This window comes from Eutrigla gurnardus (genome assembly GCF_963514095.1).
Source record: "Eutrigla gurnardus genome assembly, chromosome: 15".
Taxonomy (NCBI): Eukaryota; Metazoa; Chordata; class Actinopteri; order Perciformes; family Triglidae; genus Eutrigla; species Eutrigla gurnardus.
In genome coordinates, this window is record NC_139938.1 from 23,088,542 (window position 1) to 23,109,008 (window position 20,467).

Below are 20,467 nucleotides of genomic sequence, written 5' to 3' on the forward strand. Positions count from 1 at the left end.
GAGCATGAAGTGAGTTTCACATCACAGTGGAACACTAAATACTGTACACATGAATAAATACATGGATGGATGAAACTGAAAATCTAAAGTTTCCAATTGATAATCAGATACCTTGGATACTCTTCATAAGGAAGCTACAACGGGAGGTTCCAAAGTGAAGCAGAGTGTTGGGACTTCAACAACGTGTTGCATTGTTATGGAGAGGTCAACGGCACTGAGGTCATTCACCTTTTCCCGGCTAGCCATTCACTCCTGTTACCCGCTTATCATGTTCCTGCCTGATCATGTCAGCACTGTCCAACTTCAATGTGCTTGAAAAACACGTCTTATCTGACATTATAACTTTATTAGTGCTCCATATTCAGCTTCTCTTCTACGACTGTTTGAGGATGGAGTATCCACCACTCACTGCTGACGCTGGTATCATTTTTAGCATGCCAACATTTCATCATTAGCACGAAAGAAAAACTAAAGCCAAGAATGCAATGAGCTTCACAGATATTTAGTCATAAACAGAAGTGCTGGAAATAAATGTACATTTTTACCTGATGATGCTGAATGAAAAGTCAAGCGATCAACAATCCTGCTGGTCATGCAAGAGGGAAATCGCTCAATCAGGAAAAGTGTATACAGAATAGACATATTGTTTATTGTTAATTGAGTACAAATTAAGTTGGAATATGTTTAGCACTCAAGTAAGAATAAAGAAAAGAAAAATCACACGTTATAGTTTCTTATACATTTATTGTTACAGAACAATGGCGTGAATAGTCTCAATAAACAGCAGTCCTTTACAGGTCTAACTACATTAGCAGCTCTAGCTGCTTGGGACACATTAAGCCTGAAGCCATTATGTTCAGTTGTTGAAGTTAGTTATTTAGCTGTGAGATTCTACGTGCACCCAGTCAGTAACACCTACACATAATTATTGTCGTCTACCGGTCACTCAGGCATACCCAACACTGTGCTGTGCATCATTTCCACCGAAACGAACGCAATAGAAGGAAACGGGTGCTTGGAGCTCAGACAGCAGCATGTTTGATGACGACAGCCTACTTTTTCATTCCTGGTATATAAAGTCTCCTTATCTGGATCAGGTTCAAGGACACAGCGGATCAAATGTCCCTGAACTTTATGATCTTTTCACAGTTTATTTGTGGTTTCATTTTAACGTTCTAACTTTCAGGTGAATCATATCGTTAAACTGCAAAAACACTCAAGAAGACAGATCTGATCATTGGCATTACCACTCGAGATTAATTCAAAAACATACTGTAGCAAAGGAAGAGGGCAATACCCATTTAAAAAACTAAACATAAATAAAATCATCTATGATGACAGAATCAATAGACACTGAAAGACAATTAATATATAAAAGATTACGAGCATTAATAGTGCAATGAAAACGGCAGTCTTACTGGAGTATTGAATGTATGTTTGACCACGGTATACAATTAAAATGTAAAAAATAAATATCTTAAAAGTGTAAACAGAAAGACCATAAAATATGTTGAACCATGTAAACTAAATTAGACCATTTGATAACTATTGGTCTTGATAATTGCACTGTGCTTGGAGTTTAAAACTGGTGACATATTGAGCACACGGTTGAAATGTCTCATCATTGGTGTGAGTTACACACAGCTCAGTTTAGTGTCCCCCCCCTCTCTCTAAGTTATTACTGTTGCTTTAATACTGATGGAGGATGATTCTCTAGTAGGAATGCATGACGTGATTAATTCATGTATATACAATACAGACAATGTAGACATGCATTCTCTCAAGATGGGAAAAAGATGTCCCAGAGTTTTTCAGATACAATAACAACATCATTTCAATGTCTTTGGCTCAAAACAAAAGACAAATCCTGTGAATCACCTCCGCCTCAGACCGCTGGGGTCTACGAGGTCGCTGTGCGGTCCTTGTTGACTTGCTGTGGTGCCGGTTTAAACCATGCTGGATGAAGAAAGGTCCATTTTGTCTACATAGAAAACGTGTGGCTTGAGGTTGCACTGACAAACTCAAAATGAGGGTGGACGATGGCTTCTGCGCTCCCACGTTAAGGCATCACGATCCACTGACGTACCTGCGACCTGCAGCGACAGCCAAAGAACAAATAAACACAGGAGGACGAGCCCGCATGACAGTACTCAGGTCACGTTCACAAACCTGCTAAGGCTCACTCTCCATCGTCACCGAGACTATCTGGCCTCCGTCTGAAAGTAAAGAATGAGGACACGAGATGTTTCAGGGTGTTCTGTTAGAGGCTTAACGTTACTACAAGGAACTTTCTTCTTGTGTTGATTTTGGCGACCCCTGTGGACAAATACAGACGTATCTCCACCAGCCTTCTGTCACAAGGTGACATTAGCATTAAGAATAATTATATAGAAACAGCCAATATTCTCACTGATGGTTTTGTTTACTCGTTAACTGTCCTTGTAGAACAATTCCATACAAGTCATATTGCATAACAAATGGAAATGTCAGAAAAGGCATAAACCACATACCTAATTTCTCTTTGCTGTCGTCCGCTGTGTATTTTGTATTGTTACCAAGCACACCGAGGTTGGCCTCCCCGTCAGTAGGGCTGTGATTCAAATCACATTAGAGATTAAAAACCAGCAAACGAAACTTAAATTAAACAGATTCAATATTTGAAAAACAAATTAAAATAAAGAAACTCTACCAACCCTTTGCCATTTTGGTGAAGGACACTGTTTGCTTGTTCAGGATCTATGTGTACCAACCTGGTTACATAGGAATATCCATCTCCCAGACTAATAAAACAGGGATGAAGGCAGAATAAGTTAACATGTCAGCGTTGGATGGATCCAGGGTAAATAGTTCTTTTGGAACAAGTCTTTACATTAAATTAGCTTACCTACCTTGTCTGCTAATAAAGAGCTAACAAGCTCAGTGTAGACTTACTTACTTACTTACTTACTTACTGCTAATTTATTTTCATCTTTGTAATTGTTAAGATAATAACTGATAACTGATAGCTAAAGTTTGATCAGGACTCGCCTTGAGAACACAGGAAAGATCCAGTACTTTGCTTGGTCGCCAAACACCTCGGCGGCATTCCGTCGAAAGCCAAGAGAAAACCCGTTTTTGTCTGGACCGTTTGTGAAGACAGGAGCCCTGAAAGCCTCTGGAGCAGACGTAAAAGTCAGTCAATAGTGACCTTTAAAATGATGCAATCGCACGGTAAATGAATATGTATTTGTAGCTACCTATGGTGGTCCTATTCTTCCCTACAAGCCACAGGTGATAGCTGAGAAGTGACAGGATGCTGATAAAGAACAGGGCAGCCACGAAAAACAGAAACAAGATGTGGAATTTGGCATGCGTGTCAGGCAGCTGTTTCTTCAGAGAGGAAAAAAAGAAGAGTGTTAGTCTTGTCAGTCTGCAAGAATATTTCCTGTTGTTGTGTCATCTTTACACCAACAACTGACTGCAGAGAAGTAGGACATTTAACATGCTGCATTATCTCACGTTCACACAGGACAGACAGTTTATTATTACTTTCCACTAGTGTTTGGGATTTCCAAAACGGTTTTAGTACATTATGTTTTATAATTAGTAATTACAGTTATTCAATACAAAAGCATGCATTGCACCCTGAGTTTAATATACTGCACTCTCCGTTGAAATATGAATACATTCCAAGCGCACCGTGCTAGTCTCCATGCACACCTTCTATGCATGGTCATGCATGTGCAGCAGCGTAACATGCAAAACGTCTGGATGAAGATGAATATTGATCAGCACCCTGTTAACGGGATGTCTCCTTCATAGACAAGCAGGATATGTTATAACTGTCCAGTCTGGTGAGTAGAGGTCTGACCGTCTCTAATGTATCAGCTGGGTATCGCTTTCAACAATGGCGGCTCCTGAACAGGTTAACGTAGATTCTGCAGTAGCGGCCGGCGGCTCAGATGGTTCTGGGTAACAAACCATCTGGCGGGTCAGGTTAGCTGCATGAATCTTATGACTAAAATGGGACTTAAAAGATCCGACAACCACCTTTAATAAAATGCAAATCACAGCAAGCAGTCATACGTGAGAACCTGGTGTTTATAACAAACTTACGGTCCAGAATTGGATGAAATACTGGATGACTGTAGCACAAATAACTGCACAGTAGAGTGAGGCGTAGGCCAAGAACAGCACAAAGTACTTGTAGTTTGAGAATCCCACACAGTTATTCACCCTGAAAGAAAACATGAAACAGAAAGTGAAATGTGCTCAATGCTATACATTTTCTTTTAAAGAAATATATGCATTTATTACTTTTTGCAGAAAGACAGCACAGTTCATCAAGATTATGATAAATACAATTTAAAAAAAAAGGCTTAAATGAGAAAAGCCTACCAGGGGCAGTGATGGTCCATTTTCAGCACACACCTTTAAGAAAGTGCAGAGAAATCACTATGAATATATTCAGCGAGAGTAAAAAAAATAAACGACGAGACATAAATATTCAGTGTTGACTTTGAAAACACTCACATCTCACAGGTGGAGCAGTGATGGCAGCGGTCCGGTTTGATCACCTGGCAGTGGTCGCAGTATCGGATGGCTATTAAGAGAAAATGAAAGAAGAATTACCTGATCTGCCTTATCAGAGTACGGCTACATCACCATGTGATGTGATGTCAGGTAGCCAATATTTACATAAAATATCCGTTTGAGGCGTATTTTTCTACATTCACTTTTCCTTTGTTGAGAAATGTTTCAAATGTAATTCTGTAAGTTGAATAAAAGTTTGAATATAAACACTGTATGGGGTTACTATTTCCTATAATGTGTCTGAGAAAGAAAGTAGAAGGTGGGATCATGATTGCTGATAAGTAGAAGTGCCAGGTGTGGCCTGTGGAGATAAGGAGGTGCACCGGAGTCCAAGTAAGTCTCCTGATACATGCAGCTCCATAAACACAAGACAGACCAGCTGAACATGTGCTAAGCTAGAAGCCAACAACAACACGGTCAGCGTTGCTGCTGCAGCGAAGGCCTCACCTCCTCCTGCCGTGCGCGTATAAACGGGTAAACTCCGGGCCACTTTCTTCAGAATCTCTTGCTGCGTCTCGGCTCGCTCCTCTCTCTCAAACAGTTCCTTCTCTGCCCTGGGAAGAACAAACTGACAGGAGGAGAACAGACCTGAGCGTCGAGAGGCAGCTCAACATATAACATAAACTTGTATTAGACAGTTTTTTTGTATAATAGCAAACATGAAAATAGGTGGGTTTTATTCGTGGCTTACTGCTTTTGAGGGGCCGGCTGGTCTGGAGCCGATAGTTTTCCAGTAGGACCATATAAACATGGTGAAGAAAATGTGAAAGATGATCAAATAGCTGACTGTTGAGAGAGAGAAAATAAGTTAGATTTGCAGTTTCATTTTCCTCTCAAACATAATATTTGCTATTTGTGGCTATCACTTACTTCGTTCTGCATTATTTGGGATTGTATCTAAATGAGGCAAAAGTGGGGGGGAAATATGAGTTTGCATTAATGAGAGCCCTAAGATGGCACGACTACACATCCCCCAACAAACACACCACCCTTTTCTCACGCCATGCTGCAGCAGCCTGGCACGGCCAGCAGTGACCCAGCCGTAACAGAGAGCTTTGTCTGAGCAGCAGGGATGTCCCTGTCCCGACCACAGCCGCTGACTTACACACATAAAGACATGTGGATAATGGTATCATCGGTTCCAGGCTGAAAGCATCTAAATAAACCTTCTGTGTGTGCAGTGGGAGCCGTGCATGTCCCTGCACCTGACGGAACATGCAATATAAAAAACACACTCAATATTCATGTAGGCTGCTTTCAGACCTGCTTGTTTAGGTTCGGATGATCACGTGATTATGGGATAAAACCTCTGCTGAACGATGAGTCCAATTACAGATGAATGACCACAATAAGCATGTGATTTATTTATTACCAATGATTAGATGAAGGTGGTGTGGTAGCTCCTTAACTGTTGAACTGAGGGTCCTCGTCCAATAGATCATTACTAACATGCATCATATGGTTAAATTATATACACACAATTAGATATACAATTATACATACAATTATATATACAATTAGAACAATTTGCGTCATTGTAGCGTTTACATTATAGAACTGTCTTTGTCCATTCATTTACAGAACACTGCATATTTAAAGTTTGACATCCTCTTGCACGTTGTTTCCAGTGAAGTGTTTTGTAACATAATGTTTACAACCATCATGATGATTGCACAGACCATCATGATGATTGCACAGATCATCATGCTGATTGCACAGATCATCATGATGATTGCATAGATCATCATGATGATTGCATAGATCACCCACAGACTGTTTCCTCTCCTCTGACTGGAAGAAAAGTTCGTTGTTCCGTCGAAAGGAACGGTTAATAAAGGGACGCAGTTTAACACTGGGATGTAAACGCATGAGTACAGCCTGCAAGCTGGACTTTGTTTAAATCTCACTTCCAACTAGCTTATGAAAGTTGCCATCTGTGAGACTGTCAACGCGAGCAGTTCTCCGCCCTCCCGTCAAAAGCTCAAACACGTAGGAAAGTGCGCGTACTCACAGACACAGAGCTCCACGACGTACGCGTAGTAGGACCAGCCGACGACCAGGTTTATGAACAGGACAGGTACCCAGTTCAGAGCCCGCTGACAGCACCTCAGTGCGTGAGAAGGCGCCATCTTTAATCCGCGGAGGACGTTTAGCTGACGGTGACGTCACAGTCATGCTTTTAAATGCTCCGAGACAAAGACGCTACAGGACGGAGATGGTCCACCGAGGCGCTGCTGGACATGCGCAGATGATGTTTGTCGTCTCGAGCGTTACATTTAAATCTCTATATATTTAACCGTCGGGTTGATAACATGTAGTCAACAGTGTCATTTAACGTGACTTTAGGGCCAATAAATCACAACGAGGGACAACACGTGATGACCACTGTGATGTACTTTAAGACGCACCAAACCTATGATGACCGGACCTCTTGCATCAAACTATCTTTGTTTAACTGTGTAAGTGAACCGTTACTAATAGCCTCGGATATTTGATAGGATTTTGTGTGAGAATGAAGAATATACTGAACAATTAAAACAATTAAAACTCAATTCATAGTAAAAAAAGAAAAGATAAGGGAGAACTTGTTAAATGCAGTGATTTTAAAGTAGGCCTTCACCAATTTAAAGAGATAATATACATAACTGTTATATTACCATGTACACAATCACCTTATTGTTATTACATCATCATTCACGTGGAAGCATATGTATATGTATATAAGTGAAAACGACATTTCATCACTAACTTTTATGTTGATATGGTGCAGGTTCGTTAGCAAACAGGTTCTTTACACATCCAGCAGTGATGGAGCAACTTTTAGTTTTTACTAAACCTGCTGACTGGACAACTAAACATGAGCTACGACGCCCCGTTAAGTCGAGGGAGCTGCAGATTCAGACCGTAACATTGTTTTAACATTGTCATCGATAATAACTCAATTATAAAGACCCATTTAAGCAGCATTTCTACTGTATAAAATTATTTATGTCAGACTTTTCTATTTGTTCTGAGGAACATTAAGGATGTATTGCTTCTAAACAACAATGGCCATCGATCCATCGATGATACTAGACATATCAAAGAGCAACAACAAATGACAGAAAATAAAGTAATGCGCAAAATCTTTTTTTAATTTTCTTTTTCTTTTCACAGTACAAAGATGTTGTACATTATGACATATTGCACAATAAACCTGTAATAAAGCACTTCTTTTTTATTGTTCATTTTAATTAATAGTCTAACTTAGACATCATATTTACCGGATTAATGACCAATAGCCTGTAAGAAGATCAACAAAGACAACCAAATCATGAGAAGCTCACTGTACATGTTCACTGTATGTGGAGGCGGCTTTGCGAGAGGAGCGTGAGGCCCTTTTGGGTGATGAGGGGGAGGAAGGAGGGGAGAGGGAGGAGGGGGAAGCGGAGACAGGTGAGGAGTCAGGAGAAAGCGAGCGTCTCCTGGTGGGACTGCTGCTGGGGGAGCCACGGGGTGAAGAGTAAGGTGACAGGGCCTGGATCATACGACCACTGCGCTCCTGAATCACATGCTAAACAAGAACAGAGACAGAAGAAAGGTTTACCCGGTTTTCTTGCTTTATTTATTACCCATAGTGCCCTTTATCATTGCTCATAGAATGGCCAAAATGTAAATATGTTTATGAGTTATAGGTTCATTTTGTATTCCTAATTGACTATATATGACTATGTTTATTCTTCCACAAGCAAATATGATCCCTTCTATATAGTTAATTATATACATTTGCCACCAAACAACAAACATAATGTAACGTGAATGTGTATTAATTAAGAGTGAACATGCCCAGGCTCCATCAGGTCCAAAAAGCTCCAGGAAGTTGCTGATGAATTCTCGTGACTTCTCTTCCCACTTGTGGATGAGGTCATGGCTCTTCTCCTCCACTCTGTAGACAAAGTGTTTGGACTTTTCCTCCACCGTTCGGACCGTCTCTTTCATCTTGTCCACCTGTTCCTGCAGCCGGTATTTCTTCTCCTTTCAGTAAAAGACAAAGCAGAGGGTTTGTACCCAAAACATCAATATTCATTTTGTTTTATTCAATAGAATACTCACATGAATGAATCCGACATTCAGTTCTCGGGCCGTGTAGCCTCTCTGCAGGTTGCGTCGGACGTAGATGTCATAGTCTCGGACTATACGAGTGATCAGGTCGGATGTGGAGATGCCTTCTGTCCTCTCAGTGGCCACGAACATCCCTGACATCAAAACAGAAATGATTGCAATAAATTAAAGTGATGTGAGAAATGATAGGACTAAGAACCCACTGTATGAATATTCATGTGGTCACCTGCTTCCTTGATGTGTTTGTAAACATCCTGTGATCCAGCGGAGGTGTAAGGGATGTCATCGTGGGCCACAAAGTCAATCTGTCAGTGTAACATTACAGTGTTGAACACTATAAACTTTGTTCATGTCACCGACTTCGTGAGAAGCTGAGTGTCCTGTGACTGTGTGACCTTTGACCTTGTGTTTCTTGAGGAACTCTGTGGAGAGCGACCAGGGAGCGTCCCGCACCACCTCGTCCACGTAACGGCAGTGTCTCAGGGCGTCGTAGCGTTCGCCCTCGGTCATTACCGTGTAGCCCTTAAACTTGTGAGTGAGCTCGTCGCTGCAGACTAGGGACACACAGAAAGATTACTAATTAGTTCATTACTAAAGTGGAAGTTTTAGCACAAAGAGACGTAAGATTTTGGTCCTTTACAGAACATTTTGTTCTCAGATTAGGCTTCATGACAATAAAGCTGAGTTGAGTTGATGTTCAGCTCTTAGAGACCCCGTTTTCATTGACACGCTCGTCCCCGTTCTTTACCTCCTACTATCAGGTGTGTGTTGGGGAACACGTTTTTGGCCTGCATCAGAGCTCGAGCATGGCCCGAATGGAAAAGATCAAAGATGCCATCGGCGTAGACACGAACCGGACGATGAGCTGCAAGATGAGAAACGTGAAAACATGCCTTTAGATACCCACAAGACATTATACAACCTCACTATCTCTGTTTGATTATTCATAGATTTACTGCTGGGGCATTTTGATGATGATGCCAGTTTCTGATTGGTCGTTAATTACTTTTAATCTGCTGCTAACTCTTTTGGCGTGGCACATTCAGATAAAAAACAACTCTAATCAGCCAAACATGTAGCAGCAAAACAATATTGTACTGACACTAAAATCCCTTTTTAAAGCTGATATCAGCTGATTTTCATGTACTGAAGCAGTAATTCCCACTATTTGGGGACTGACATATCGGACTCTCAGTTGCATTAATTAGCAATGGAAGTAGAACATTTAGAGAAGTGTAACCTGGTGTGCCTCTCCGTGCTTGGGCAATGGTCAACTTTTCATGGGGGATTTCTGATTCACAACCTGTCGACTTGGCAAAAGCAGCCGGCTCCCGCAGAGCCTGAGGACAGGGAACGCAGAGGAAAAACATCACGTGTTGAGTTTAGGTTTTTTTCCACGTGGGTACATCCATCTTCTAAACCACTTCTGATGTTTCACCTTTCTCACCATGCATTCGCTCCTCGGATCATTTGTAAAGTTTACAGTTTACATAACCTGCATTTATTTGGAGTGCAGGAGGAAACAGGTGTAACTGGGATTCTAGCCTTCAAAGACAACGACATGATCAAGCTTTGATAATATGATTGAAATATATGATATATGATAATATGAAAGATGAGCAGTCTGAATACTGCATGTCTCCATGTGTCATGGACTTTGCGTTGTGTGTAGATACATACAGTATACGTAGCTTTCTTTATCTCTTGTACTTTGAACCCTGACTCTGCTCAGATCTGGTGTTTCCTGTGTTCAACTATAAACTTAAATTATCATCAATGCTGATGAATGAGTGATTGATTAATATCCAACACAAACGTTGGATATTAATTCTGATATATCATTCTGTACTGTTTTTTTTTATACATTAACAGCAATGGAAACTGATAAATTCATCACATATTATTTTAAGTTAACAAATGATTTAATCTGCCATTTTGTCTCATATTAAACAAGTTATTACTGAATATCACTTGCGAATAATCATGTATTTCTGTATATTACAATGTAATAACAATAATAAATCTTAAAAAAAATAGTTTAATATAGTGTATTGCTGACATAAACATGAGTCATGGCCACATCGTCCCACCCAGATAACAGTTAACTCTCCACTCCCAGCCACAAGTCAAATAACTAGGGGAAAGGCCGCTCTTGTAATATTAAAAGCCTGTCACATAAAAACACATTGCAAATCTAACTGATACATGAACTTGTACCTTCTTATTTTCTTCACTAAATAATGTAAAAAACAGCCAGACTCTAATTTCATGATTGTAAGTTCTTCTGATTGTTATTAAGCATAGAGATGAACGTTTGATGTGGACAGAAAACAGGACTTACCCTTTGAGGTCCTCCTCTCTGCTTCTTTGGGCCCTGCTGTTGGACGTTGCTGCCTCGGCCTCGTCTCCTTCCAGCCATCCCGGATGTTCTGTTTCCTTGTCCTGTAACAAAGCCTCTGCAGCCGCCTTTCAGCCGGCCTAACGAGCACACGGGGATGTCTGAGCCGCTGTGTCTGTGAGTTATTAAGTATGCATCCCGGCGGGCTGCCCGACCCTGATGACGGGAGAACCTAGTGAGCAAAGTTCAAGCCACTCTGGTAAAGCTATTCAGAAATGCAGATAGGACATGTCATCACTACTCAGTAGAACTTTCATCACCACGGTAACGCAGGCGCTTGCAGCAGGATAGTGTGTAAAATCTTCCACTATTTAAACTATAAGCAAGAGTCCGGCTAGAAGTAAATGTGAAGAACGCTCATGTTTTCCTCCTGGCTGTAGAGAAAAGAGGCGGCTAATAGTTTTGTGCAGAGGAATATAAGGCCGACTATAAAGGAGCAGCCTTTGGAACCAAACACAGACGGACAGCGTGTCCCAACATTTCACAAAGTTGTCACAAGTCGCCCACAGCTGGATGTTATGTAACGTCTGTTGTGAATCCAGCTCAGGTGCATCTTTAAATCAACCACATGCTGCTCTGCCTGCTTACATTATTACTTAGGGTTCTTATAGCTGGTCGGTTCAGCTCACTGAGCCTGACATTCATGTCCCTCCGGAGATGAATTATAATAACTTTGGTGAACTTTGACGTTACATCATCACCATCACCAGGTCAAAATTTCAATATGTCCAATATTTTATGGTTTATAAGCAAATACCTTGATTTGATTTTAGTAATGTTAGCAGGACAAAATAAATTCCATGATTTTATGTTACGTACACAAACGTACACACATATCCAGACACAGCTCTACAGACATAATTAGACATACGTGAATTTCGAGGAAATGAAACTTGTGCAGGAGAGTTAAAATAACACAAGTTGTTGTGTGTCGTGTGACTCTGAGAACCTGACTGAAGGTTACAGTTGGGATGAAATATCTGTCGGTAAAAGTGACACATTTTTTGGAAATGCCCACAGCATGTTTCACTTTCACTTTTTTGCATATTAATGGCCACAATTAACAAAGACTAGGTTGTTTTTGTTTTTTTAACAGAATCAAATGTGCAACAGAGACTCAAGAAAGGTCCTCATAACCGGTTTGAGTGCAGGAGTGACTTGAAAGGAATGTTTCACCTGTGAACACAATGGCCTGGGGCAAGGGGTGGGGCTATCCTCACCATGTAGGGTGCGAGTACTGCTCTGCTGTTCCTTCTCTCACTTCACACAAGTGAGCACGTCTCAAATATGTGGAGGCACAAACCAAGGTTGACCCGCAATGTTCAGGACCTTTGACCGGACCAGGAAATAGTACACGGCGAAGGTAAGAAGACAACACGCTTCTCAGTGTTTTCAGATTTGTTACGGTGTATCTTAGGGAGACACTGACAAAGACCAGATTTCTGCAGATTTCAGTTTCGCTTGCAATCACAATGTCATTGGCTGAGATTAATCAGTGGGTGGGGCTAGAAAAAAGGATTTTCAGTCTGAAAGTGACCGTATGGCACATTATTGCCACTCATCCATATCATTGGAAGGTGAGTAGATGTGACTGTTGGCTCAGTGTCGATGTGATTTTTAGTTGTTAGTTATTAAATGGGCTAAACGTCTGACTGGTGTGTTTTTATGCTTTAACGGTCTTACTCTGATAACTCTGTCTACAGATTATTTGTACATGCTGGTGTAAAGCATGTCCTTGTGGCAGTACCTGACACTGCTCCTGCCGATAACTGTTCAAATATACCAAGGTAAAGCCAACAGCAAACACTCGGAAATATGTCTGTTTGTACACAAACAGACAGTATGTACAAACAGCAATATATATATATATATATATATATATATATATATATATATATATGTATATATGCAGTATATACACACACACACACACACTCACACACACTCTCACACACACACACACACACACACACACACTCACACACTCACACACTCACACACACACACACACACACACACACACACACACACACACACACACACACACACACACGCGAAAGAGCTGACAAACAACAACATTTGAGGAAGTGAAATTTCTTGGTAAAACCAGCTCATTTGAGCTGTGGTTTGCAGAGACCAATGGTACGGCAGAGACGTGTACGCAGCTATGCAACCAATATGAAAAGTCACATCTATTGTGTAACGGTTACTGAGAACAGCTGATGTCATTTCTTAAACATGAAGCCGCTCTTCCATCTCAGTGGATCTTGATGTTCTTGCTCAATTGTCTGTTTTTTTTTATTAGGAAATCACTTCCATCAGTGATCAAATGTTTATATGATGTCAGATAGCAAGAAACATATTGTAAACACACTTCATAACTTCATTCATTTAGCGGACTAACAGAGATGAGTGGTTATTATTAATGTCTATTGCTTGTTTTGTTCAGTTATGGTGATAGGTCATTTATCAGATGGTGTACTGCCACTGCATTTCATTGATTTCTAGTTGGGTTGTTATACACTGTGTTCCGATGTCCTGATCAAGTGTATTACAAATCAGTTCTCATGAATCTCTGTGTTGTTTTCTTACCAGTCCAACTGGTTCATGACGTGTGTGTCTGGTGGGCGTTAGAGTGTCACAGTTTCAACCTAGCGTTGAACCCTCCCACTTTGAGTATGACTATGTCACTGATGATGGCAGCAACTATGATAAATCACTAAATAGATAAGAGATAAATAGGTTGTCACATCTCATTCATTCCTTTTCGTTATCCTCTCCTACCCAAACACCTTCCTCTGCTCCTTCTGTGTTTCCCTCTGACTGCCCTCAAGCTCAGAGATGTGAAGAGTTTACAGATCTAAATCTCAGTCACGCGTTCCTCGGGACCAGCCTCAAAATCCGGTTGTTGCTGTACACCAGGGAAAATGCCACCTGCGGTACGCTGGTGTCCCACAGCGACCTGTCCATCCATCCCACCTTCAACTTGTCCAGACCTACCACCTTCGTCATTCATGGGTATCGGCCTACAGGATCCCCACCGACGTGGGTGCATAAGCTCTCGGAGGAGCTGCTGGCCAGGGAAGACATGAATATCATAGTGGTGGACTGGAACCACGGAGCTGCTAATGTGAATTACTTAAAGGCGGTGGAGAACACCCACAAGGCAGCCGACAACCTCACTGCTTTCATTGCAACGATGCAGGTACGAGATGTGTCTGATGTAGCTTCAGATGTGTTGTTAGTAACGAGACTAACGACAGATTCCCCCCCAGCAACACGGAGCCTCTCTGAGCTCCATCCACATGATCGGAGTCAGCCTTGGGGCTCATATATCAGGCTTCGTAGGCGCCAACCTCAACGGGTCGATTGGAAGGATTACAGGTGAGAGCGGGCAGATTCAAATGCAGATTTCTTTCTTTCAAACACAGACGTGCTCATTGTCAAACAGCGTAATCTTAACAAGGAGCTCAAAATTTAAACGGTATTGTATCTGTGTGTTTGTTAAACATTCTTACACGGGAAAAGGCCACTCCAAAAATAAGTTAAATAGAAAGAAAAATAGATTTAACATTTAGGCCTTTCAAGATAAAAAAAAAAAAAGGAGAAATGAAATTAACTGGGAAAACTCATTTTTAGTAATATTTCACTGGTAAGGAGGTGAAGATATTGAAGAATACTATTTAAAATAAGTCCCATATCTCACTGAAAGGTTACTAGTAGGTGATGGTGTCTTATATTATAGTCACACAAACATACTTGGTAAGGTTTTTTTTGTCACCTACCAGTAGAAGAAATACTGCACATATTGGATTTAGTTACACAACCTTTGAGCACTTATCTACTGCGCCAGGCAATAAACATTCTTTTGGGCACTTGGCTGAGATGCTTATCGAGGGCACATGTGACACAATTGTCCTTAAAGTCCTCTCCGATAAAAGGGTTTGTCAGTTGATTTTCGGAGTAAATGAAGGTTGAGTCGGCCATCTGGGCAGGACTCACCAGGGAAAAAATCTACACAGTTTTGAAATCCCTGTGGAGAGATTATCCTCCCACAGTGTCAGTAACTACAGACATCCAGGTCAACACGGCTGCAAAGGAGTATTAGGTTTAAAACCTCACACACAAAAAAAGAGGAACAACAAGTCTAGACGTGTTCGGTCACATAAAACATAGACGGATGGTAGAAATAAAGACAGTCAAAAGCAGCAGCGGTAATATGGAAAAGGAAAAAGGCAGTAAATCAGTAAACGTGTACCTGCAATAAGGTGAAACTCAGTCTTCCCCAGTGTGCCGTTGAGCTCCCATCAATGTGTTCGACGATCCTGAGGTCTACTGATGTTTGCAGGTCTGGATCCAGCAGGACCTCAGTTCACTGGCACTCCTCCGGAGGACCGGCTGGACCCCACAGACGCACAGTTTGTGGACGTCCTGCACACAGACATAGACGGTCAGTCACACTATTACATATTAAATGTGTCATCCGTCATTTTGTTCTAAAGTTGTTGCTATTAGTATTATTGTCATGTCATTCACAGCCCTGGGCTTCAGAAAACCTCTGGGTCACATTGATTTCTATGCCAATGGTGGAACGGACCAACCCGGCTGCCCAACGACCATCTTTCATGGTAAGGTCTTTAAAATGATGATCGATCACTAATCTTTGTGTAAAAAAAAAAGGTGTTATAATCACACGTGATTATTGGTACTATAAGAGTGCACAATGCTGCATGGTAACAATTCAGACTCACCCCTGTGCAGGAGGATCCTATTTCAAATGCGACCACCAGAGGTCAGTGTTGCTTTTCCTTGACTCCGTGGAGCGGACGTGCACCACCAGGGCCTTCCCCTGCTCCTCCTACGAGGACTTCCTTGATGGCAACTGCTTGAACTGTGACCTCTTCGGTGCTGCTGGATGTCCTGTCTTTGGTTGGCTCTTTGATGATCTCTCACTAATGTAGAACACACGTTTTATGTACAAAAAACCCTAAAACATCAACACAATATGGAACGATGCTGTTAATGGAATAATAAAATGAGACAAATGAGTGAATATTGAAGCATCGTAGATATTTACAGTCTCAATATTTCATGGTCATTTGACTTGACGCAGCTGTTTGACTCGAATCCAGGTTATGATGTCATAGAGTGGAGAGACGTCCTGCTGAGGCTGAACCAAACCACAACCTACTTCACCACAAATAAAGTCTCCCCTTTCTGCAGTAAGTACCAGAGCACTAATAATCACATCAGAATCTGACAGAAACACATACCCCTAATATAATGTATAAGGGGTTCATATTAAAACACATAGCAAATCTCATATGATGCAAATGTTCAAAGGTCCAATACTGTAAGAAGTGAGATTTTCCTGTCTTTTTTTTATTATAAAGCCGTTCTAAGTGCTATAAAAAATAACTGTGAAAGAATCCAAACACTCAATAAATACACCGTTTTTATGACACACTATAGAAGTAAGTATAGTTAGTATATATAATATTTGAGAATAAGAATTGGAATCTCTCAGTGACCAAATACAGGATGGAGGTGATGATATGGAACGAGGACGTCCGCTGGGGATACATCACTGTTAAACTTCACGGCAACGGTAAAGAAGCGGTGGCAACCATTAACCAGTAAGTCTTCACTTCACATATCAGAAATCCTGTGGCAAATATGTATATTCCACCTCAACTTCTCTCTCATTACGCCTCTTTCGTTTTCACATCAGTAAACTATCGGAGTTCAGGAAGTACACAGAGACCAGGTTGCTTGCCCAGTTTGACAAAGACCTTCAGTCAGTGAAAAAGGTGTCACTCAACTTCCATACTGGGAATGTATTCAAGCCCAAATACAAGCTCCGTGTTCTCCGAGTCCGTCTCACAAACGTGGAACGCGAGGAGAGGTATACAACGTGGGGATTTTTAAACATTCTATCTGTTTGACATTTCATTTCAGCTGTTTTTCATGACAGTTATGTTGACTTTGTCCTTCACAGGCCTCTCTGTCGATACGACATCCTTCTGGAGGAGAACAAAGAGGTCACCTTCAGGCCGATTCCCTGCGAAGAATCCAACTTCTGAGATCAAACTGGACACCGTGTTGAAAAAGTTCCAAACTATGCTTACTATTCCACTCCAGCAGTGAAAGAGACTCATCTGAATCTTCAGTCCATCCGGGTTTGGGATGGAGAGCAAGCATCAAACGGACTGACCTGGCTGCGATGTATCATTTGTTATCCGAAAAAGTGATATACCTGATAATGTATGTGTTTAAGAGAAATTATATGATTTTTTTTAACAAAAAAAAACAAAAAAACATTTAGCCAAAAAAGATTATTTATTTGCTTTTCACTTGTAAGATGAATTGAACTTTCATGCATCATAATGACTCGTGATGAGTTATTTCAGTAATGGAAGTTGTGATTCCAACAACAAAATCGAGGTTGGTTTTATTACATAAATATATATTATATATATATTACTTATCTAATTCCAATTAGTGGCATTTGTGTTTCATCTTGTCTGCAGGTTGTTTGTGGAAATCACATCAGTAATGTAATTCTTTTGCTTCGGTGGCAATTTAGTAAGATAATTATCTGATAATCATCAGTCGAACATATTTCAGACCAATATGATTATTTTGTTGAATCACACATTTCTCATTAAGACTGAAAGAGTATTAACTTCATTGATTCCTAACTTTCTTTGCATAAAAGTAAAAAAAAAAAGATTATTTTTACATGACATTACTAGTACCTCATATTTATTATTATTCATTTAATTATTAATACAATCTCAACTCAAAAATTGACAATATCTATTTAATTAATTCACAAACTCTAATTTAAAAACTAAAAATACGAGAGAAGCTGATCAACTGCTGGCTCTGATTTTGTGTCTTCGTCTCTGTTTCACTGTCAAATGAAAATCAACAAATGATTAAAAACCAATATCACCAAGTGATGACACAGTACATATTCAGGCCAACAGTTATGGAAAACTGAAAACACCATTTCTCTCCATGAAAACCCTTATTTGGCCGACCATGTCATTAAGAGTCCGTCTACACAGGATTATTTTCAGCAGCGACTCAGTCAATACATTCAGTTCACCAGGAAAATTACAGATTAAAGAGAAATATACTTTTTAAATATGATCAAAAAGAAGCAAGGATGATTTTTATTGAACTTAGGAAAAAGATAATATGAGATACGTGTAGGACCTTGTGTCTTTGATGATGACTCCACTCATTTAGACATGTGCTTCTTCATACGTTGAATCTCCATCTAAAACACAAAAAACAAGTCAAACCATGAATGCAGCTGCAAGAAAGAAAACAAAGTGCAATAATAATGTCGTCTTAAAGTAATGGTGCACTGTTTCTTATACAGAATGATTGCATTCTTTTTCCTGCGGCCACATTGTATGACTTCCTGTGATTCTCACCTGTAAAGTCAAGCGAATCCTTTTCTCCTCGTCAAGCTCATTCATCAGCAGTTTAATTTCTTTGCTGGAAAACAAGATTTCTATCAGATTAGCGACAGCGATGCAAATGTCACACCAGGCGGAGGCTGAAGGGGGAAGGAACGGGTCCTACTTGTGCTGAGTCTTCATCCCTTCAAACTGGTCCCTCAGGTCTCTCAGCTCCGTCTGCAGTTGTTCCAGGTTGGGTGGACTTTTGCTGGGCTGGGGGTCAGAGTTCAGGCTCGGGGGCAGCGACGGATGCAGCACAGTAGAGAGAGCCTTCGGAAACAGGGAGGTGAAGGGCTGCGTGCGCACACCTCTGGGTGCTGCTGCCTGTGGATATGAAACCAACATTACTGTCTGACAACACAACAGAAGTCAGAAACATCAGCTTACATTTAAAGTGCATGAAGCCTTAACTTTTTCTTTTACACTGACAGGCAGGGAAGCCCCATTTTGGCTCGTTTCCGGAGAGTTTTCCTGAAGCTTTAAAGAATCCGGCTCTCGACTCTGGTTTGCTTTTCTTTTCTCCTCCATCATTATTGTTACCTGTAAGTTAAGTCTAGTTTGAGACATCTGATGAACACATTTAGGGTAAATCACCCAATAGAAGTATGAAAAATCAAGTTTAAATTCAAGACACATTTAAAAAAAGAGAAAAAGCTCATTCATTAGAATGCAAGCACCTTGTTTTGAGTAAGGAGTCAGAGTAGATATCTCTCACTGCTGTACTTGGCTATGTGTACGAGGCAGCTTAGAAAAGTTAAATTTATCCCAAGGACATACAGGACACAAACAAGACCATGCACACTTCCATGCAGCGAGCCAAGTTATAACTGGAGCGTACAACACGTCTAGCTAACCATGATTAAACGTGTATACTTCCCAGAGTCTGAAGCTCTGACTGTAACCTCTCATCTGCAGCATGAGCTCCCTGCTCATTCAGCCTCTCCGCAATGGACGCCACCGCGTTAAACTCCTCAGTGTCTTTGAGGGAAACGAAGAGTAACTGTTAAAAGCCCAGAACTCATCAAACACATCACAGCAGAGAAAACAAGCCATTTCAACACACATGTTTGGGATTCAACATTCAGCAGTTTGACATGCAGCGTTTGAAGCGGCTCAAAGTGTGTTTCAACAGAGAGTTGTAACAATAATAGGTGTGAGGCTTACCGGGAACGAGGGCTGAGCTATAGCTGCCCATCGGGACAGAGGGGGGATACAAGTGTAGAGTGAAAGAGAGAGAAAAAGCTGCAGGTCTTTAAGTCTACATCTACAAAATGACAAATTGGAGCAAGTCAGTGCAGCAGAAATCAACAGAAGCTCAGTCCAACATCATTGTTCAGATATGTGCTCTTCATGACACATCTTTCAGAGATGCATCAGAGTGGGGGAGACTGTGTGTGGGTGGTGAACAAGAGGCAGCCGCTTCTCTCACGCCACGCCACGGCAGGCGACAAATGTGCAACACATGCTGGAACCAAGGCAACGGAAGGAGCCAAGTGACACATCATACTGTACATTCGTTAGTCAACATGGTAAACACATTAGCAGATTATTGCCAGTCAAAGATCGAGGGGACACACGCTCACCTTGTTTGGCCGGCGACACCGGTGAGATACAGCAGCATCTGTGGTAACGCGACACCCTCCATTGTGGTCTGCAGAGTATGTTGTGATGAGGAGAGGTTCTGTCAGGGCTAAGTTTAGCTCCACTCTGCTCCCAAATATCACTGGGGGAGAGCAGGGGTGTGTTCAAAGGGACAAACTGGAGCGCAGTTACACAAGAAGGGATGTTTCAAGTGAATCACATTCAGCCTGGGAAATCAGTATCATGTGTTCTGTGGTTGTGAGGTTTTTTTAGACAGTGTTATCAAAGTTTTCTCAGCTTTTCCTCAAGACTGATAGAAAGCCTGAGTTGTAAACTGGAG

At 41.1% G+C, this 20,467-nt stretch overlaps 3 protein-coding genes and 1 long non-coding RNA gene across 5 annotated transcripts; 1 reads left to right on the plus strand and 3 right to left on the minus strand.

Moving 5' to 3' along the window:
* Nucleotides 1–712: 712 nt before the first annotated feature.
* On the minus strand, nucleotides 713–6,716 carry LOC311026246 (palmitoyltransferase ZDHHC20-A-like). Its single transcript, XM_084029657.1, has 13 exons — nucleotides 6,584–6,716; nucleotides 5,443–5,469; nucleotides 5,264–5,358; nucleotides 5,020–5,140; nucleotides 4,513–4,582; nucleotides 4,378–4,410; nucleotides 4,096–4,216; nucleotides 3,237–3,369; nucleotides 3,028–3,154; nucleotides 2,694–2,780; nucleotides 2,511–2,590; nucleotides 2,170–2,216; nucleotides 713–2,093 (listed from the first exon to the last, which is right to left on the minus strand). Exons 1-12 carry the CDS (start codon nucleotides 6,699–6,701, stop codon nucleotides 2,173–2,175), a joined length of 1,056 nt encoding a protein of 351 aa, XP_083885783.1. The 5' UTR covers nucleotides 6,702–6,716; the 3' UTR covers nucleotides 713–2,093; nucleotides 2,170–2,172.
* Nucleotides 6,717–7,753: 1,037 nt separating this feature from the next.
* On the minus strand, nucleotides 7,754–11,445 carry LOC311026245 (choline-phosphate cytidylyltransferase B-like). Its single transcript, XM_084029656.1, has 8 exons — nucleotides 11,015–11,445; nucleotides 9,914–10,013; nucleotides 9,422–9,538; nucleotides 9,076–9,227; nucleotides 8,900–8,978; nucleotides 8,665–8,807; nucleotides 8,398–8,586; nucleotides 7,754–8,125 (listed from the first exon to the last, which is right to left on the minus strand). The coding sequence occupies exons 1-8, from the start codon at nucleotides 11,090–11,092 to the stop codon at nucleotides 7,895–7,897; spliced, it is 1,089 nt and encodes a 362-aa protein (XP_083885782.1). The 5' UTR covers nucleotides 11,093–11,445; the 3' UTR covers nucleotides 7,754–7,894.
* An 853-nt stretch (nucleotides 11,446–12,298) lies between these two features.
* Nucleotides 12,299–17,747, plus strand: lipia (lipase, member Ia). The gene is made up of 11 exons (XM_084029654.1): nucleotides 12,299–12,434; nucleotides 12,775–12,858; nucleotides 13,906–14,276; nucleotides 14,347–14,455; nucleotides 15,420–15,521; nucleotides 15,610–15,699; nucleotides 15,833–16,000; nucleotides 16,204–16,293; nucleotides 16,599–16,707; nucleotides 16,803–16,976; nucleotides 17,070–17,747. Exons 2-11 carry the CDS (start codon nucleotides 12,801–12,803, stop codon nucleotides 17,152–17,154), a joined length of 1,356 nt encoding a protein of 451 aa, XP_083885780.1. The 5' UTR covers nucleotides 12,299–12,434; nucleotides 12,775–12,800; the 3' UTR covers nucleotides 17,155–17,747.
* On the minus strand, nucleotides 17,374–19,189 carry LOC311026248. Of its 2 annotated transcripts, none has more exons than XR_014598460.1 (4): nucleotides 18,958–19,189; nucleotides 18,671–18,870; nucleotides 18,520–18,583; nucleotides 17,374–18,359 (listed from the first exon to the last, which is right to left on the minus strand). It is a non-coding gene; the product is annotated as an uncharacterized lncRNA (long non-coding RNA). The 2 variants fall into 2 exon arrangements; XR_014598461.1 differs by having other exon boundaries at nucleotides 18,976–19,188.
* Between the last annotated feature and the right edge of the window lie 1,278 nt (nucleotides 19,190–20,467).

Bases quoted from the DNA above. Each gene is read 5' to 3' on its own strand.
- LOC311026246 (XM_084029657.1), bottom strand. From the start codon at position 6,701: ATGGCGCCTTCTCACGCACTGAGGTGCTGTCAGCGGGCTCTGAACTGG. The intron at 5,359-5,442 runs GTAAGTGATAGC...CTCTCTCAACAG, and splicing joins CCCAAATAATGCAGAACGAA to TCAGCTATTTGATCATCTTT. The intron at 4,217-4,377 runs GTAGGCTTTTCT...GTTTTCTTTCAG, and splicing joins ATGGACCATCACTGCCCCTG to GGTGAATAACTGTGTGGGAT.
- LOC311026245 (XM_084029656.1), bottom strand. From the start codon at position 11,092: ATGGCTGGAAGGAGACGAGGCCGAGGCAGCAACGTCCAACAGCAGGGC. The intron at 10,014-11,014 runs GTAAGTCCTGTT...CCCTGTCCTCAG, and splicing joins AGAGAGGAGGACCTCAAAGG to GCTCTGCGGGAGCCGGCTGC. The intron at 8,126-8,397 runs GCATGTTCACTC...GTTCTTGTTTAG, and splicing joins TTGGACCTGATGGAGCCTGG to CATGTGATTCAGGAGCGCAG.
- lipia (XM_084029654.1), top strand. From the start codon at position 12,801: ATGTCCTTGTGGCAGTACCTGACACTGCTCCTGCCGATAACTGTTCAA. The intron at 12,859-13,905 runs GTAAAGCCAACA...ACTGCCCTCAAG, and splicing joins AACTGTTCAAATATACCAAG to CTCAGAGATGTGAAGAGTTT. The intron at 16,977-17,069 runs GTATACAACGTG...TGTCCTTCACAG, and splicing joins AACGTGGAACGCGAGGAGAG to GCCTCTCTGTCGATACGACA.